General features: G+C 36.5%; 1 protein-coding gene across 1 annotated transcript in view; it reads right to left on the bottom strand.

Annotated features, from left to right (window-relative positions):
- DNAJC1 (DnaJ heat shock protein family (Hsp40) member C1) overlaps positions 1 to 18,011 on the bottom strand; it is an 88,306-nt gene that overhangs the window by 11,823 nt on the left and 58,472 nt on the right. The window contains exon 9 of the mRNA XM_015853312.2: positions 1,531 to 1,650. Within this exon, the coding sequence (XP_015708798.1) occupies positions 1,531 to 1,650 (120 nt within the window). The remainder of the gene's footprint in view (positions 1 to 1,530; positions 1,651 to 18,011) is intronic.

The raw sequence follows: 18,011 nt of genomic DNA, 5'->3' as shown, positions 1-18,011 counted from the left end.
TTAGATCTCTCATTGCTCTACCCCACTCATGGTGCTGAGGTCTTCTCACCTCACAGAAGTGAGTGAGCTTCACTTTTCTCTACAGCCCTGTCAGTGTGCAAGTATGGTGTGCAAATTTACTATTAAGAATCCTTTAAGTAATGTATGTTTCTATAACTGTTTCAAGGAATAAAGCAGAAAATGGCTGCAAGAAGTCTTAAGATAATATGCTAGTTTAGTGATGGGTTTGTACCATCAGTAAGCATTCTTTCTGAAGGCAAACTCCAAGATCCATCCCATGCTCACTGCCTACCATCAAGTCACGTGAAATATTTTTTGCTATTAGAATCTGCATAGTAAAATACAACAGCTTTTTAATAGTCACTCCACCTCAGTATTATGATGAGCAGCACTGAACGGAATCTGATCAGAGTAAACAAACAAACTAAAAAAATCAATTACATTTGCATAGCAGGTTTATAACTTCTTGTTTACATTCACTTATCTGCAAATAATAAGGCTTGTTCTGAAATGACAGGAACACAAATGGCTTGTTTTGCAGTATAAATGAGTAACTGAGCAATATAACTCTACAGATAAAATCTTTAAAAGCAACTCCCAAAAATATCTTTTGTGATTCTATCAACAAGGACAAGAAACAAACAATTATCCAGACTGCCCAAAGGGTGCAGCGGGTTACACTTGCTCTGGCCAGAGGCCGTGTTTCCCATTATTTAAGATAATTCCTGAAATACAATAAATGAAGAATATCTAATCTCAAAACATACATCAACAGCTTTAAACATTATTCTCATTAACCCCTCCAGAGCCTATAAAATAGGGTCAGCTGAAAGGGCTTTCAAAGGGTCCTCAGCAGACACTACATCATGTTCCAGTGATCTATTGCTTGAAAAGGAAAAGTCTTTTACGGCCTGGCCCCTGAGGGTTTTAAGATCATAACACTTAAAATCCATAAGTACAAGCTTTCTTTGATATGTGGTACAATACTATAAAATATGAATTAACAAGGATATTAATCATTTTACACAGTGTTATTACCCAAGCTATAATCCAGAAAAATGGTCTGAAATAGTATCACATGTATAACTTGTTTTAAAGTTTGCAGAGATACTTCAGTTTAATTAATGGAAACCATCTGTCTAAACACCATTAGCTCATCTATGTTTTGAAGGGCCGGCTTAGAACAGAAATGTAATCTTTAACCAAGTCCCACAAATACCAGTTTGCAGTTAAAAGGGTCCCTACAAAACCCAAGTGGCATTGTTTTTCTCTTATTGGGTTACAGTAGCGTGAGTCTCCCAGCACCAGAATCCCCCATACAGCTGATCAGTTACAGCTGCTAATTGCAGAGCGAGAAACGGGCTGACATCTGCTTCTTGCATAGTTAGTTAATGGTTCACTTCCAGGTCCTAAAAGGATTGTAGCCTCTCTCAAAAGACAATGTCGGCCCCCATATACGTCTGCCTTCTACACTGCCTGTCTTGTTCTGGTTTGTCACTCTCTCTACAATGCAAATCCGAGTGAACTCACATCTGCCACTGATCGACCCAATTCGTGAGCAATCTTTTCCCATCGACCTGGGGTCCCCCCTGGGAACTTAACCATACTTCTTGTCAGCTGGCTGAGGTCCTCTTCTGTCCATTCAGGTGCCTGTAAAACATTTGTAAAACATTCATTACTGTGGGGATATTGGACATATATCTGTGAGGTAATATACTGGAAAAATTCCTCACGTGAATTAATCAAGTCTTGTTAAAAAAAAAAAAAAAAAGTAATAGTTTGATATATCTGGTACAATCTCCCTGTTCTATAGCAGAAAATGTGAAGGAACAATAGACCAACAGGGAGGTATTAGAAACCCTTAACACAGGAAAAGCATGTTTTGTATGTTATATACACGCATCTGTGTAATTTACATTAGCACACTGGTACAATGTACACAACACCAGAGAACTGCAGTAAAGATAAAAAGCAACAAGACTTTAATTAAAGATTAAACTGCAGTTTAAGATACAAAATTTTAGACATTTCTGTAATTTCTCACAGAAGATTTTTTCAGCAAAGATAAAGAAAATTTTACTTTTACATTTAAAGCACCCTCTGAATGAAACAGCATCGTCATCTTACTTTTGATCACAGCAGCCTTCACATGCTTTAGCATTTTTGTGTGACTCAGGAATGAAATCTGTTGATTCTAATACTGCACTAAGAGCTCTGGCCACCACCCCACCCCTGCAACAACACCCCAGCCATACCACAAACAGAATGCTTCCGCAATCCAATAAGCAAAATACATTACGACGCTGTACTCTAACAACACCAGACAATCTGATAGAAACGACTGTCTTCATAATGGCCAAATAAAGTGAACAAAGCCGGGGAGCACACAATTACGGCAGCTTAAGCCATGAAATCCCGCTTGCCTCACAAGGCACAGTAACCATCCCTGACATTTGCAGCATCCTTGGCGACATCTGCAGAGCCCAACCTTTGTTACGATGCCTAGTTTGCCATTTTATTTATTTTTAAGGAATTCCTTATGACATACCTCTTCTAATCACCATTTCCGATAATGAACAGCACATATCAAGCAGTTTGCATTACAGAGCCATCAGCACAGAACAACAGTCAGAGGTGAGTGACCCCAGGGACCATCTCCACAACTACAGCAAAGCTTCTCCCTGACACTAATCCTGCCTGTCATTCTCCCACTGTGCTCTAACCACACTGACATCCGCCTGCCGCACTGCGAGCTTAACGGGGCCCTTCCTGACTTTTTACTGTCTCCCCCAATCAATGGTTCAAGCGTGCTCTTTTCACCATGTCCAAATGGCAGCTTCACTCATAATCAAAGTGCATTGCTCCTGTTAAAGGGCTTCCCGAAAGGCTCCACCATTTGCATTCATTTGCAAAGCAAACTACTTTTATTCACTTTGTTCTGCTATCAAGAGTGTTCCCTGAAGCAGATAAATTGGCATAAATACAACCTGCCACTTAAAAGACAGTAAATAATAGCCAATAGTAGCAAGGATTTCATCAATCGTCCTGGTTTGGATCCATGTAGCCCTTTATTCAGTGCTGAAAGCCTCAGACATTCATATTCATATACTTTTTAATACAAGTGTAATATATATTTGAGTCACTGCACAGAATTCAAGATGTTTAAATTACGTGTGTATGTGAGAGTGATCTCACGCACATTACACGCGCACTCAGACAACTGCAACATGGCTGAAGGAAGATGGGACAAACACACAGCAGATCCCCACACCGCAAATAACCTTTTTATTTTTATTATATCAAGCGAGTTTGTATACTCCATGCCCTCTTTTATGCTAAGATATCTCTCTGAGATTTTTAGAAAGCAAGTTTAGGGGGCAATCTTCTACTTAGAAAGATTTTCACTGCTATCATTTCAATAACAATTATGCTTCTGTTTTAGTTAAAATAATTACGTTCAAAAGGCAGTCAAATTTCAGACGTTAAAATCAGACCTTAATGCGCGGTTAACTGTAATTTCTTATTTAATTTATATTAAAACCATTTTTCTGTTGTTGTTCTTGTTGAATTTGGTTTTGTTTTTTTAATAGATCCAGAGCTATTTTTCCTTACCACATCCAAAGCATATCTAAGCAATTACACACGGAAATCAAGGTGATTTTTTCAGTGATGTACATGTTGAGGCAGCCTATCAATAAGATGCATTTTCAGACTTCTTTGTATTTCCCGTGCTCAAGACTCTACCAACCACTTGTAAATATTAGAATTAATTTCATCTTCCTAAATAGAGGGGGGTAAAACTATAATTATTTTGTAGATCTGAAACAAATTATATAGCTTATTCACAGCACAGGAATTCATTAGCTAAATTAAAACATCAACTGATTAATCTTATTTCAAGCTGGTAATTTTAGAATGTAAGATCTAAAAACATCTATAAACTTGGGAAATCTTTGAAAAAGCTTTTAGGAAATCCACTCGGAACTGCGAAAGCTGTAAAGAGCTTTTGTGAATTTGCAATTCCTCAGCAACAGTTAATTGTGTCTTTAGATGCAACAGCGCCTACTGTGATCCAACTACTACAAACAGCTACGAGGGTGGTCATGGTGTGAATGTGTTCTCCCTGTTCTAATCTGTAGCCAACTGTAACTGTGAGAGTCAAATAAATGCATAAACATACCGCTCTGTCACCTAGAACCACCTGTGTCCAATATTACTGAAACGCTGGGCCAAAATTCATCTCTACAGTAAAGCAATGGAAGACACCACATGGTGAGGGGACAGCTGTTGTTACTACACAAGCATTCAGATTTTGCATCAAAAAAGCTGTGTTCTGGGATTCCCTTCCCATATTGAATACAAAAGTAAAAGTACAGAGTTATGGTCTACAGTCTTGAAAATGAAAATAAACTGCAAGCGTAAACATAAAAATTCATAGCGTTCTCTTCAATAATAATCCCTTAACGTGGTTTATCACACTTAACTGGCGATACTGGAGGATTAGTTCACCCAAACCACTATGGACTTTCCATGGCAAAGAAATAGGATGTGGTTTATTGTTTACAGCACGACTCTTTTGCATGCATCCTCCTTTCATAATTCCATCCCATCTCTTTCAGTATAACAGATTTTACACTATTAGGATATATATTTAAATTCAAAAAGCTCTATTTTCAGTGCCAAAAGCAAATTTTTAGACAACAAAGTATTTATTATCAAGAAAACAGTATAACATCTTTATACCCATTAACATTAGCGAGTATGAAGTACGTATCATTTTACTGGTAAGACTGGGAAGTGGTTAGTATTTGAGAATTTATAAAGTGTAAAAGATATTTACATTGACAGTAAGTTGTAATTTGATTTTTTAGATTAAATTTTAGCTTTAGATACTTTCTTACTGCCATCAATTAACTGCACATTCTCCATTAAAATCAAAGTTTGGGCAATGTTTTCAATCTGGTCAGAATTTCGTGCTATGCATCATCTAGTTTGGGTAATTTATGGACTTAAGCAGTCCAGGCAACGATCTTGCAAATACACTGTGTTTGTGGAAACATCTGTAGTACAAGAGTCCTAGTAAACTCCCAAACAGTTCTGCCATTCAAAATATATATATATATAATTAACCTATAAGTAGGTGGTGTTTCTATCCAGTAACACCATGAGAGTAGAACAAAAAACATTTCTGATCCACTTTCTTACCCATATTAGTCTTATTTTTCTTACATTTTTCTTCCATATTCTTAAAATTTCATGCTTTTCACTGTAAGAATTCTGAAGTCATTCTTCTTTTATCAAGTCTCATACATGTGTGGCTACAAGATCCAGGGTTTAGCTGCACACTAAAGACCTAGGATTCTGGAACTCTTAATCTAAACATCAATTAAAAAATTATTTTTATTTTTATTTTTTTTTTGGTCCTTCAAAGCTTGTAGTCAAATCCAAATTCCAGCAGAACAATTTTTATTAAGTGAAACAATAAAAACAAAGGCAGTGGTCAAGCTAGGCCAGTAACCCAATTAGTGCCCAGGGAGCACAGCTGGAAAAAACTTTAACACACACTTTGTGATAACTCTGTTCACTGTCATCCTCTCCAGTTCCACTCTAAAAAAAACCAGGGTCATACGCAGATACCAAGAGAGGAAGTAAGAGGAAAGTGAACAAATATTTTACCCACACCCTACCTAACATTTTCCCAACCTCCAATTATTTTCATTCCAAGGAATTTCTTCAGCTTAATTTGTTTTATCTACTTAGTAACTTAATGAATTTCTTTTTCATTGGTTTGTCCAGTCCTCCCTGAACTATGCAGATTTTCCATATTTGCAATATCTCCTTCATCAGGATCTGCACACATCTACTACTCATTATGCAAAGAATTGCATTACTGTGTCTGCTTTGAACAGCTGTTGCTGGCTTTGACAACTAGCTCTTGGTTTCAAGTTAAGAACCAGCAACTAGTCTACTTCTATTCACGTCCATGGTACTCACTCCCCAGTAAGTTGTTTCTTCCAAGCTCAAGAGTCCAAGCCTACTCAGATGGTTTTTCATGTAAAAGCCATTTCACACACAACCCTGTTCTTTATGCCTTTCTCTAAACCTTCTTAAATTCCAAAATAACTTCTTTGAAATCAGATACCAAGCTGCACATTGCAGTCAAGCTGTGTGATTAATCATAAATCATGAATTCATGCAGTAAGGATTCTTCTGTTTTATTTTCAGTTCCTTTCTCCATAGTTCCCAAAAACATCAGCACCGATAAATCGTAAGATGTTTCTTCTCAAGAATAATGGCCAACTCAGTTCAGAGCTCATCACCTTGTGCACAAAGTTAGGACTGTCATTAACTACATCAAGATTTGCATCACCTTGTATCTACCTGCTGGGAAGGGTTTCTGCCATTTTATTGTTCTATTCTACACTTCTTAGTGCCTGATTTTACTTTCACTATTCCAAATATAATCCTGCTAATGATGCATTCTCTATCCTCAGTGTTCACCCTTTGTATTACCACTCATTATACCCTAAGAATACACCAAGCAGCTCAGTTTTTGCTAGTTTTCCTGAAACATATATCAGATACGTAGGTTTATAATGGTCCCTAAATTCCACTGACAACTTAGAAAATAATTAGAATGATGTATTTGACACTTTGGTCCACAGACACGCATGAAAATGAAGAATTAATTCAATTATTTCTTCCTTAATTTTTCTTTAAATTTGTGGTTGGATATCTTCTGGTTCCAGCAAATTAAAACATTTAAACAATATACTACACAATTATAAAAGAACATTAGAGATGCACATTATTAATTCCAGATTTGTTTAAAGCAACTCTCTGTAAATATGAAGGCACAGTTTACTAGCTTCAGGCACTGAGGCCTTGGCATAGGCTGCCCAGAGAAGCTATGGGTGCCCCATCACTGGAGGTGCTCAAGGCCAAGCTGGATGGGGCCCTGGGCAGCCAAACCTATGAGTGGCAGCCCTGACCCCGACAGGGGTTGTAACTGGATGGGCTTTAAAGTCCCTTCCAACCTAAGTGATTCTTCATGTATATCACAAGCTTGTCAAGGTAACATCCTAGCCGTATTCATTTTTGCTTACGCAGTTCCTCGCACAATGGATCTGAGACTCCAGTATTAAAAGCCTTAAAGTATTTAACAATATAAATTATGTAAATATTTAACAGCTCTCAAAGAAGGCTGAGAACCCAAGACAATTTTTAAAGTTACTACTGCATGCAAGTTGCAGATACTCCAAAAAAGCAGTAATTAGTCATGTGACAGAAAAAGTGCCTTAAAAATGACACACCAGGTAACCTAGTAATAGTATACCAGTCTATATTTTCATAGTGCAATCTGAACATTCCCCCTATATAGCTCAGTTTTCAAAAACACAAGAAATAATTCAAATTATGACATTTTCATTGCTTTGAAATTAAAATTTTCTGTAGTATTTATACAAAAACCAGCTTATTAGTGTAAGGTTTTTTTTTCCCCCTATACATCATTATAGCAAACCATGGGGGTAAAAGATTATTTAAAAGGTTATTTCTTGCTATATTCTCAAAATCAAATCTACTTTTCCATCAAGCAAGCCAGAGGAAAAATGTCACAATTAAATGGTTCATAAATATAACACTAAAATTACTTCTTAAGTCAATGTAATTGAACAGAAATTAAAATGTAGTTTTTAATTGCATATTACAACTTAAATGGTAGCACTTAGCAGAAAGTGTTAACTCATTTATTTTTTAATTGTTAGCTGCTTCAAGGCAATTGTTTTAATGCAGAAAAAAAGTGAGAAGCTCTTCAGTAAATTTGATTGTAGGACACTCAGGCATGCAGATCAAATAAAGTATAGGTTGAATAGGTAATTAGGTTTGGCCCGTGATACATTAATGTGTAGACAAATTCCCAAGGAAAGGGAGCAAATGTTTTTAGTTTAATTCTCTCTCTAAACACTACTTTACTTGGGTATTTAAATGCAGTTTTGAAAGTATTTCCATTTGATAGAGAAGTTAACACTGCACTGCAAGTTTTCCAGAACACAATATATCTATTAACTGTTGAGGAAAATAATTTTGCAGCTTTCACAAACTTCAATAAATAGGTGTGTAAGACAGTAAGTCCACAACAGACTGCTGGTGCCAACCTTCTTGTAACTGTTTGATGCATTTCAAGTCTTTGGTCATATTGTTAAATTTGCTAGGTAAGGTAAACCCAAAGGCATGCAGATACATTGAAGTACATAATTAGTCCTTAGTACTACAGAGTGTTTTTGCTTGTAAGGTAATAATAATTTTTCTCCTGAAATACCAGGCAGACTAAGCAAGTCTACAACAGATAACAGCTTTGAGCAGTACAAAACACACTCTTACTTAAAGCACTTTGGTGTAACACTGCAGGTTATGGGGATTTTGAAACTATTAACATACGAGGTTAAAAAGCATTAAATATTTTAAACCACCTTCAACCTAACTTTATTGACAGGGCACAAAGCAACTATGAATTCTGGTTATGGAGAATACACAAAAAGAATCTATCCCACTGGAATATGTCTGCAAGAATTGGAAACAATATCACTTAGGACCCCAAAGAAACTACCTGGAAAACATTATGAACACAGCCCATGCTAAAGTTTTTAACTCATACAGTAACACAGGAAACAAAATCATCTAACAAGCTTTCAGGAATTCATAAAACGTCCATCTTTGATGGTAACTTCACACATCTGCACTTCCAAAAAAATCCAAATTTCAAAATTGTTCTTAATTATCATGAAATATAACTGAAAACAAGGGAACAGCATTTCAGCTGCTTAGCATATAAATATTGAATCTGCCTGTCAAATTACCGGATAAAAACACTTAGTCTGGGCTAAAGAAAAAATCAAAGTTAACCTTCCCTTTCCTCACACAGATTTTCCCTCCTAGTTTGTGGCCATTTCAATGGGTACAGAAAACTTCATTCTTCTTGTGTTTTATCACTTAGCAAATCTTCCAAACAAGGCAAGTAAAGAAAAAACCCAATGCAGCAAAACATGCCTGGATATCCATTAGTATCAGCAGAGACAAGCATAGCTTAGTTTAAAAAACGGTAATACAGAAAAACCCACAACAAATATAAAGTTACTAACATGCTACCTAGACTCTCCACTGACATTATTTTCTGCTATAATTCAAATTTCCAATGTGAATTAGCAGAACCACCGAGAAAATCATAAAAATTGAAGCACTATGTTTTCTTTGTTCATGTGTGCACTTTAACAAATGAACCCAGGCCCAGTTTCTCTCACGACTACGATGACAACACCACTGTAAGAATGCCGGATGGTCAGAATGCTGACGCTCCTTAACCAGGACCATGTAAAAGAATATGATGCTGAACACCACATAAAATCTGCTTTCATAAGTAAATGCATGCTGCGAATGCGTGCTTACTTTGTGCAAGTTTGAAGGCTGCAGCAAAACATACATTTTCCTTTCGCTGAACATCACTCAATTGCACGTGATGCATGAACTTTCTCTCCTTCATAATGTGCACCTTGAGTACAGGCATCATATTTTTTATTGAAAACGCTGGGAAGTGCCATAGCTAACATGGAAAACAAACAATTTCTCATAATCACTAAGAGTGCTCTCATTTTTTGCAGGTTTGGGCAAGTAATATACTAAGCAGCAACATTTTATAAAGAACTGTTCAGGCCAAATCATTTGCATCCCAATTCAAAGAGCACTTAACTTCAAATATGGACACAATTCCTATTCATTTAAATAGAATACAATTGCATGCTTAAGTGTGCTCAGCAGAGGGTTTGAAGACTAAAGGTGATATATTCAAGACTACCCTGACTGTCAAAAGCTATACAGAAAATGGCTAATATCCAGATTGAGATTCTCTGAAAACCTCAAAGTGGCAGAATACTTACAACAACAGCAAGGCAGGATTACATATTTATCTTTACTAGACAAACAAAAGCCAAACAACTCACATCGCTCAGAATATCCAGTTGCTGGAGTTTACCTTAGATCGTAATTTCTGGGCGATTTCTATGAATAAATATGACCAGAAGTCATTACAGTCATGGTCTTCTCAAGAAGAGAAGGAAAGAAGCAGCACTGTGCAAGAAAGTAAGATGATGAATCTAATCATATTTCTTTCAAACTGGTTTGTTTGGAAAGGACAATACAGAAATATTGGAAAATTAATATGTATTTTAAATAATAAATTAAAACTGGATTTATTTGAAGCTAGCTTCATCCTCCAATTTAAAAACAACCAAACTCATACCAAGAAAAGTAACTATTTTGCAACATATCTGAACACTTTAAATTTACATCAAAAAGCTGAGAATAGAAACAGTGAATTGCACTATAGAAGTTAATGCCATAAATGGCAAATTCTTTCTCGTCCCTAAATTGTGAACCCTATTAAAATCCCGTTTCAGAGATATTTACAGATTTACAGCCTCTGCCTCTCATGGTCCTGGTGAAAATTGAAGGATGCAGTGTGTCATAGCTGAACCGCTCTCTCTGTTATGTTGGAGGGGCAGGAGCAAACAGGGCAGGCTCACACTGAGTAACTACCTTCACCTCTCCCTCCAGTTTCTACCCTGTACAGGCACAACTGTAATATCCTTATTCCTCCACTCCTCCTTTCCACGTTAGAGAACCTTGGCAGGTGACAAGGAGGGAGCACTGAAAGGGAAATCAGGATTTCCAGCGCGTCCTGGCCCCAGATGGGCCAAGCTGGAGCAGTCCTGGTGATTGCTTTCCACGTCTTCCCAGGCTGTGCAATGAAGGCTAATATTTACAAATGATCAGCTTCTTGCAATTTTATGTAAAATGTTTACAAGATTCAAATCAGAAGAGAGAATTCCAATGACAAGAGTCAGAATTTCAATGTCTAATTTAGAAAGATAACATTCCTGTCACTCACAGGTAGGTTCCAGGTGTCTATCTTGTCTGCTACCAAGTCTTTCTATGATTAGACAATGACCATGTCAGCTCAAAAAGGAAACAAGGCTTGGGACATGCAGCAAATCAAGACACCCAACCCAAGCTCTAGAAGTTAACGTAACAGAACTGACATTAGCCCTAGAAATTACACATCCATGGTTTGGACACAAGCAGGTGTCTATACAGTGTGGCCTAGTGTTAAAACAGAGCAGCAATTGAAAAGCTGTACACATCTGCCTGCACAGATTAACCCTTTGAACAATTAAGCTTCTGGGTGGTTTTCAGGCTCCAAAACCTGAGGACCAAATATATATTAAAAAAAAAAGCACGTGTAAAACTGATCAGATTGAATTATAGCTGCAAGGCACATAAATCACTTCTGGAAGCTATAACTTGACACCACATAGCAACAGCATGGCGCTGAAATCAGACTGTATTGGTCTGTACAGTACAAGCACTTATGCTGCTATATTTGACTAGACAAAAAGATTAAAGACTAAACTGAGATCAGGAAATATCAGAAAAAAATCCATTGTATGGCCTTAACTTAGTACATATGCACTGATGATCTTTTTTAATCTTTTTTTTTTTTTTTTTTAGTACAACAGTAGCATGACAGTGTTTATATACCATATAGTTACTATACATTGAAAGTATCCTTATGGAAATAAGTATTTTGTCTGTTTGTTTCCTTTACACACTCTACCAGAATTGTCAGGATTGTAAGTAGGTACTTTTTACACGAGGCTTTTCCCTTTCATATCAAATAATTGATACTGTATTTTTATTTTCTATAATCTTAATGGTTCACAGCATAACTTTCCTGCTTGCATACATTACAAGAACTAGTTGTAGACAGCATGAACATGGTACATCTGAGAGAAGAATATTATTGACTTATATGTAATCACACCAATATGTTTTATAAATGAATACAGAAAGAAAGTTTCCTATGCTTTGTTAACCTATCCAACCTAAAATAATAGGTCAGGGATGAGAAGACAGAAAAGGAAATGCATAAATGCCACATTCTTACATTAGCAGTGGCTCTGCAGGTATTTATTTCCATTCTTTTTCTATTCCTGAAATACTTCCCAACTCTCCAACTCTTTTGTAAGCTGCTTCTGGCATTAATACCAGCTGTAACAACTTCATTTTCCCTGAACTGGCATAATTTCTGTTGTTTTGTATTCACAAATGCAGTTTGTTCTTTAATCTCTATCTGTCATACCACTGAAGACATCAACTTAAAATGTTAGTCATAGCATCTGTCATAATCATCCTGCAACTTAATTCTTCCTTAAGAAAAAGCTGAGAAAACTAAAGGCACTGCATGTTTGATACTGCAGATGAAATGTTGGTCTTCGTACCCAATAAAACACAAGAACTAAAAAATACTAATTTAGGAAAAGAAAAAAAAAATAAATCACTCTTTGCTCTTCTTACAGGCATTCAAGTACAAAGTGAAGTCCTTAGGGGCATAAATATTTAAGGTACAAGCCTGAAAGAAACATTATTTTCTGTATTAAGGGAAAGAGGATTCAAAAAGCAAAAAATTGCATTTTTTCTTAACAAAATTAAAAAAAAAACCAACCACAACATTTGGCCAGAAATTCGCAAATTGTACTAATTTTGCCAGAAACAAACTGCTCTGTTTAAGCAGTCACAGAAGTAAAAAAAAAGATCAGCCCTAAAATCAAGAAGCCATGGCTGTTCAGTATGACATTCGGAAATTCTGAAGTTTTTCAAGTATCCTTTTGTCTGTTACAACCTGCTGACTTGTAATGTGGAACAGAAAAGGGAAGACAGTGAATGTGTGTATGGGATGAATTAAACATACAATTTTTGAGTAATTGAGGTGATCATCTACTCCACTGGTAAATAAAGTCCTATCACCTACTCTGCAAACACAGTAACAGAAGAGTGTCTTCTCCTCACCATCTCAGCTGTTACCATGAATGTTTTACCAGCAGCTTTCTGCTCCACAGAAGAAAGATGTATATTTGGTTCTGCACTTGTTCACAGAGCTCAGGCAAGAGCCTGAGTATCTTATATAGGTAGGCATAAATACATGCAGAAGTATGTGTATGTAGGACACAAGTAGCTATTTCATTAGCTCTAAAGTAAATATGAAAATTGTAGGAGTTACCTATGGCACTAAAGAGTTATTTTAAAATGTAAAAACCAATATTCTACTCAGGCTTAGTCTGCATCCTCTGCAGTAACACAAAGCATAATAAACTACAGGAAATAGAGCCTTCTGACTTAACACTTTCAGTACTGTGCTGAAAAATGCAGATTTTTCTTTTCTTTTTTTAAAATGAAGTTATCTTTTCAGTGAAACTACACTGCTTAAGGGTTTGGTAATAGAATACTGGGATTTTCACCTCAGGGTCACTAAATTCGATATGGCCCAGATCAATAGTGACTCAAAGTCATCACCATTTGATGAGAGTTTGGAGTTTGGGTTAAAATGTATTATGAGCTCAGGCTGGCTCCTAGTGAATAGCATCATAACTGACACTAACAGGTATGGCTGCTGGCAGTCTCAATATAGAGGCTTAAATTCAATGGGCATACAGAGTGATTTACTTTCTCAACCTACAGCAATCTCTCTGGGTCAGGGTCGAGGCACACCAGCAGGACACCAGGAGCAACCTCAGACTGCTACTTGCTCACATTTATCTGTCCCATGAATAAAAGGGAGTTAGAATACAAACATGCTAACACATACTATATATGTTTCACTGCTTACAAAAAGAAAACAGAGTATTTCAAAACTAGATGACCTCAGGTAGCCCACTAAAACAGTATAACCCTTCCTCTCGAAGACCAACTTATTAAAACATCTGTTTTATGCAGCACCTTAATCCCACTAAGATACAAACTACTTGCTTAAGGCATTAACATTTTTTAAAAGCCTGGAAACTGTATTCAGGTAATCCGTCATATGATGTCTGATTAGAACAAGCACTATGTTATTTGCTACTAAAGAAAAAGCATACTCAGATTTCAAAGCAGCACAGATGCGGGAAGATTCAAGACAGAAGAGAGCAGGTGGCAGGCTAGCTGGCAATTACGCAACACACGAGATTATAAAATGACTAAAACTTAATTGTCAAAACCATAGTCTTAAAGCTAATGGAGTAATAATTTAGCATTTGTACAGCATTTTGCCTTATAAAGTTATGAAGCAGAGAGACTTACTTTGTGCAGATAAAGTTTGGTTATTTTATACCACTGTTCCACAGTCAGCTTTTGAGTAAAACTCTTTGCACTCTGTTATCCCCATCTATGAAGTACAATGCATGAATGCTCCATAGGAAGCACAAGTACTACCAGCATTTTAACCAGAAAGAGTCTGAATCAGGTTTCATTGCAATGTGTGGAAAATGCAGAAGAAGCACATTATCTAAGCTTCCCATCTTTGTGCACAGAAACAGTTGTTACTATTCTTACTTTAGTAAAATCAAGCCAGGTGCTCCGGCCATATCAAAAACACCCAAATGCCAAGAAGTGCTGCAGGATTACATGAAAAACAAAAATAATGAGAAACATGATTTTTTAATCGATACATCTGGCCCAGCTGGAAGGGATCAGGCACTGTCTTTCTCCACCTTTGTTTCCCCTTAACAGAGCAAGCAAATATCAAAAGGTCAAAAGTATTCATCCCTCACTGAGGAAGAACTAGGAATCCCATCTTCAGAGATGAATAAAGAGTAGATTCCAGCGGGAGAAGATGAGGAATGTGTAAACCAAAAGGAATTATAATCCTGGACCCACTCAGGACCATGATAAACCTCCCACTGATTTCTCAAGGGCCAAGATTTTCCTGCAGCATCAACACATTATTCACACCGACAATGAACTCTCATGAAAACATGCATCACAAATCATGTAAAATCTGATCAGAATGAAGATTAGGAGAGAAATCCCACTTGGAGAGAAATTACTTAGAAATGATTCATCAATAGAATGAGTCCAGAAATGATAAATACATATAGTTTTGCATGAACATGTGCAGAAAGGACAGAACAAGTTCAAAGGTAACATATCCAGATGCTCTTTTTAATTTCATCTCTACTTAACAGGTCGCTCCAGGGGAAAATGAAGGGTTAAATGGCTACAAAGTAATGCAGTACTTAATAAATGGAGGCTAACAAAATAATGCAACCAAAAAGGAAGCCCTGGTGAAACTTTTCATTTTCTTTAACTCTTAACAAGCATACACAGAACACTTACTCTAGTCCATTTGGGGTGACAGATAAATAAATATCAGAAGCCTAAACTAAGTAAATGTAGATACTTATCTGCTCTTAATAACTTTTAAGAAGATCTAATCTGGAAGTATTAACATTCAACAACCAAAGAAAATAGCTTTAGGAATAAAACTTTTAAAAGTACAGAAAGAATTTGCCGCTGGTATTAGAGTAAGCTTTTAGCAATTCCTCTCAGCTTTGAGTCATGCAGTTTGCATGAATAGTGTCAACAGTGTTACATGAATTTGCAACTTAACACTAGCTAGGTACATGATTTCTCATATAGAAGAAGTCTCAGGAGTCTCACCGCCCCATTTCCATGCTCTCCAATACAATCGAGTCTGCTTGCACTGTTTTCAACAGAGGTAGTTCAGGAATAGATCAGGCAATCGAAACAAGCTTTCAAACAAGGTGAAGGTAACATGTTCTAGTTACACTTCTCCCTCTACATGTTTCCAAATTTGAATGTAAATTTTTTTTGTTTAAAATTAATCTTTTTTTTTGCACATACTTGTAAAAGGCTGTAAGGAAGTGATTACCATTCTGCCTAAAACAGACTGGAATGAATTGGAAAAACAATGCATCCAGTTATTCCCAGCAACTTAGCTTTTATGGGCTAAAACCCAACCTATTCAACCTTTCCTATTTAGTACATATTATTTCCAAAATTTACTTCTATTGCTGATCTACTCTTTCTGTTCATCCATTCTATGGTATTACTTCTTAGATGAGTGCATCAGAGAAAAATCCAGACTACTGAAGAAGAAAATCTGAATTTTCCTATTATACAGTTTCAATGCATCTAAGTTCACAAACTTAAGTTTTCCAAAGAGAGCAGATACAGTCTTTCAAACTGGGCATTTGGCATGATACAGTACTTTCCAAACAAATGAGTAACTCCACTAAAGTACCAAATGACAACAGAGCAAAGAAGCTCATGGTCAATGTAAAGCCAGACATAATCACCTAGACCTGGGATAGGAACATCAGGGACAACTCCAATACATTATTCATGGATGGATGACATAGTAGCATACTATTTTATCAAGCCAGTTTGATCTTTTCACATGGGTAACTGCTCCCTGGCCTGGCATATTTTATGTAGTACACATCCTTAAGCTAACATAAGGAAAAAAAGCCCCATAAACCCAGCAAGCTTTCATATGAGTGAAGCACAATGACCCCAAGAAAAATCTGATGGCAAAGCATTTTATGGAAGAGAAACTTATTCCTAAGACAAGCAAAACTTGGACACCAATATTACGCACACTTGATATATGTGTCAATGAAAGAAGTGATAGAAGGAGGAAGGAGGGGAATGTTCTCCATGTTCACATCTGCAACGTGTAGCAGAAGAAAACATATCATTCCAAAACAGAAAATCCACTGAATGACAGTCAGAAACAAATCACCTGTGGTACAGTCATTTTCCCAGCGAGCTTATTGCAAATAAACTGACACAAACATCCTTGTATTGAAATACAAATGGCTCCTACAAGCCACTACAGCCAGTAAACATACATTCTCCAATTCTTTGTACATTTCATGGATCTGCTGCTCACTACTACCATATCAAATGCTGCATTGCAATTTAGCTGTTAGCTGTCAAGCACACCTCATCACAGCTTGTTCAGGTCAAATATCTTACCTAGACAGTATACTTTCAAACTGCCCAACAGTCCCTAAAATGTTAACCCCATTTGCAACAGAATGCAATTTTAAAAGAAAGTAAATGAGTCAATTGTATCAGCTTTAACACTGAACCTCCACCAATGAGAACAGAAAAACAAGTTACTTACCTTCTAATAAGAATTCTTAAAGTTGTATTCATTTCTGTGAGTCTTTTGTCTGAAAGGATGAACATGCAACTTTTGTTCCCTTACCAGCGTCTCTGAAGACACAATTTCTACTCACTGTGTTGAATGTGCAAAATTATAGATGGAATAGGCTCAGTCTCATTCAATGAAAATCCAAAGATAGGCTTCCATGGAAATCCAAGGAAAGACTCCAGCCACAAGGACTGCTTCCATCAAGGTACACAAAGCAATGACTGTAAACATCAGCTCCTAACTTCCTGTCAGCTTATCTCAGAATTAAGGACAGGAGTTCTTACTTAGAGAAAGTGAGTGTGACTATGCTCCAGTGTGTAGGGATTCAGAGTTCCAATTCTTTACACAGAAGTGAAAAACTGAGCTTTTTGAGGAAAAAATTTGTTACAGAAATACCAAAGAAAACATAAAGGTATATATATACATATATATTTATATGCATATATGTATATATATGAAAAATAAGATAGCAAAAGAGAATTAATAGGCACAAAAAAAACCACACAGCAAGAAACTTGGCAACTAAGAAGTCATGAAGCCTAGGAGTATGACACTGGCAGATGATTAAATTTGATATGCAAAATGTAAATTATTTTAGTAAAAAAAAAATTATGTCTGGCTAAAAATGGAGACAGTGTTTTTCACAGGCTTGAAGAAAATAAATCAAAGAGTAGAAAATCTTCAGCATACAGTAAACAGACAACAGCAGGAACTTCTTTCACTGTTTTGACACTGAAGTCAACATGTTGCCCTAAGGTCACCCTGAATACAATCTTCGCCTCAGTCTATGAGGCAAGGCAGATTTTCAAGCAAGGAGACCAATTTACAACATATTTTCTCCTGTCATATGTATAACTCACTACTAAGATGAAAACTATACATCCTTGAGCCAGTACGTTTTAATAACATTTACTAGAAGTTAATTACAGAAGCTGCCAGTAGGAACTCTGACCTCTAAGCA

This window comes from Coturnix japonica, chromosome 2, assembly GCF_001577835.2.
Source record: "Coturnix japonica isolate 7356 chromosome 2, Coturnix japonica 2.1, whole genome shotgun sequence".
NCBI lineage: Eukaryota > Metazoa > Chordata > Aves > Galliformes > Phasianidae > Coturnix > Coturnix japonica.
This window is presented reverse-complemented; position numbering and strand designations above follow the sequence as displayed.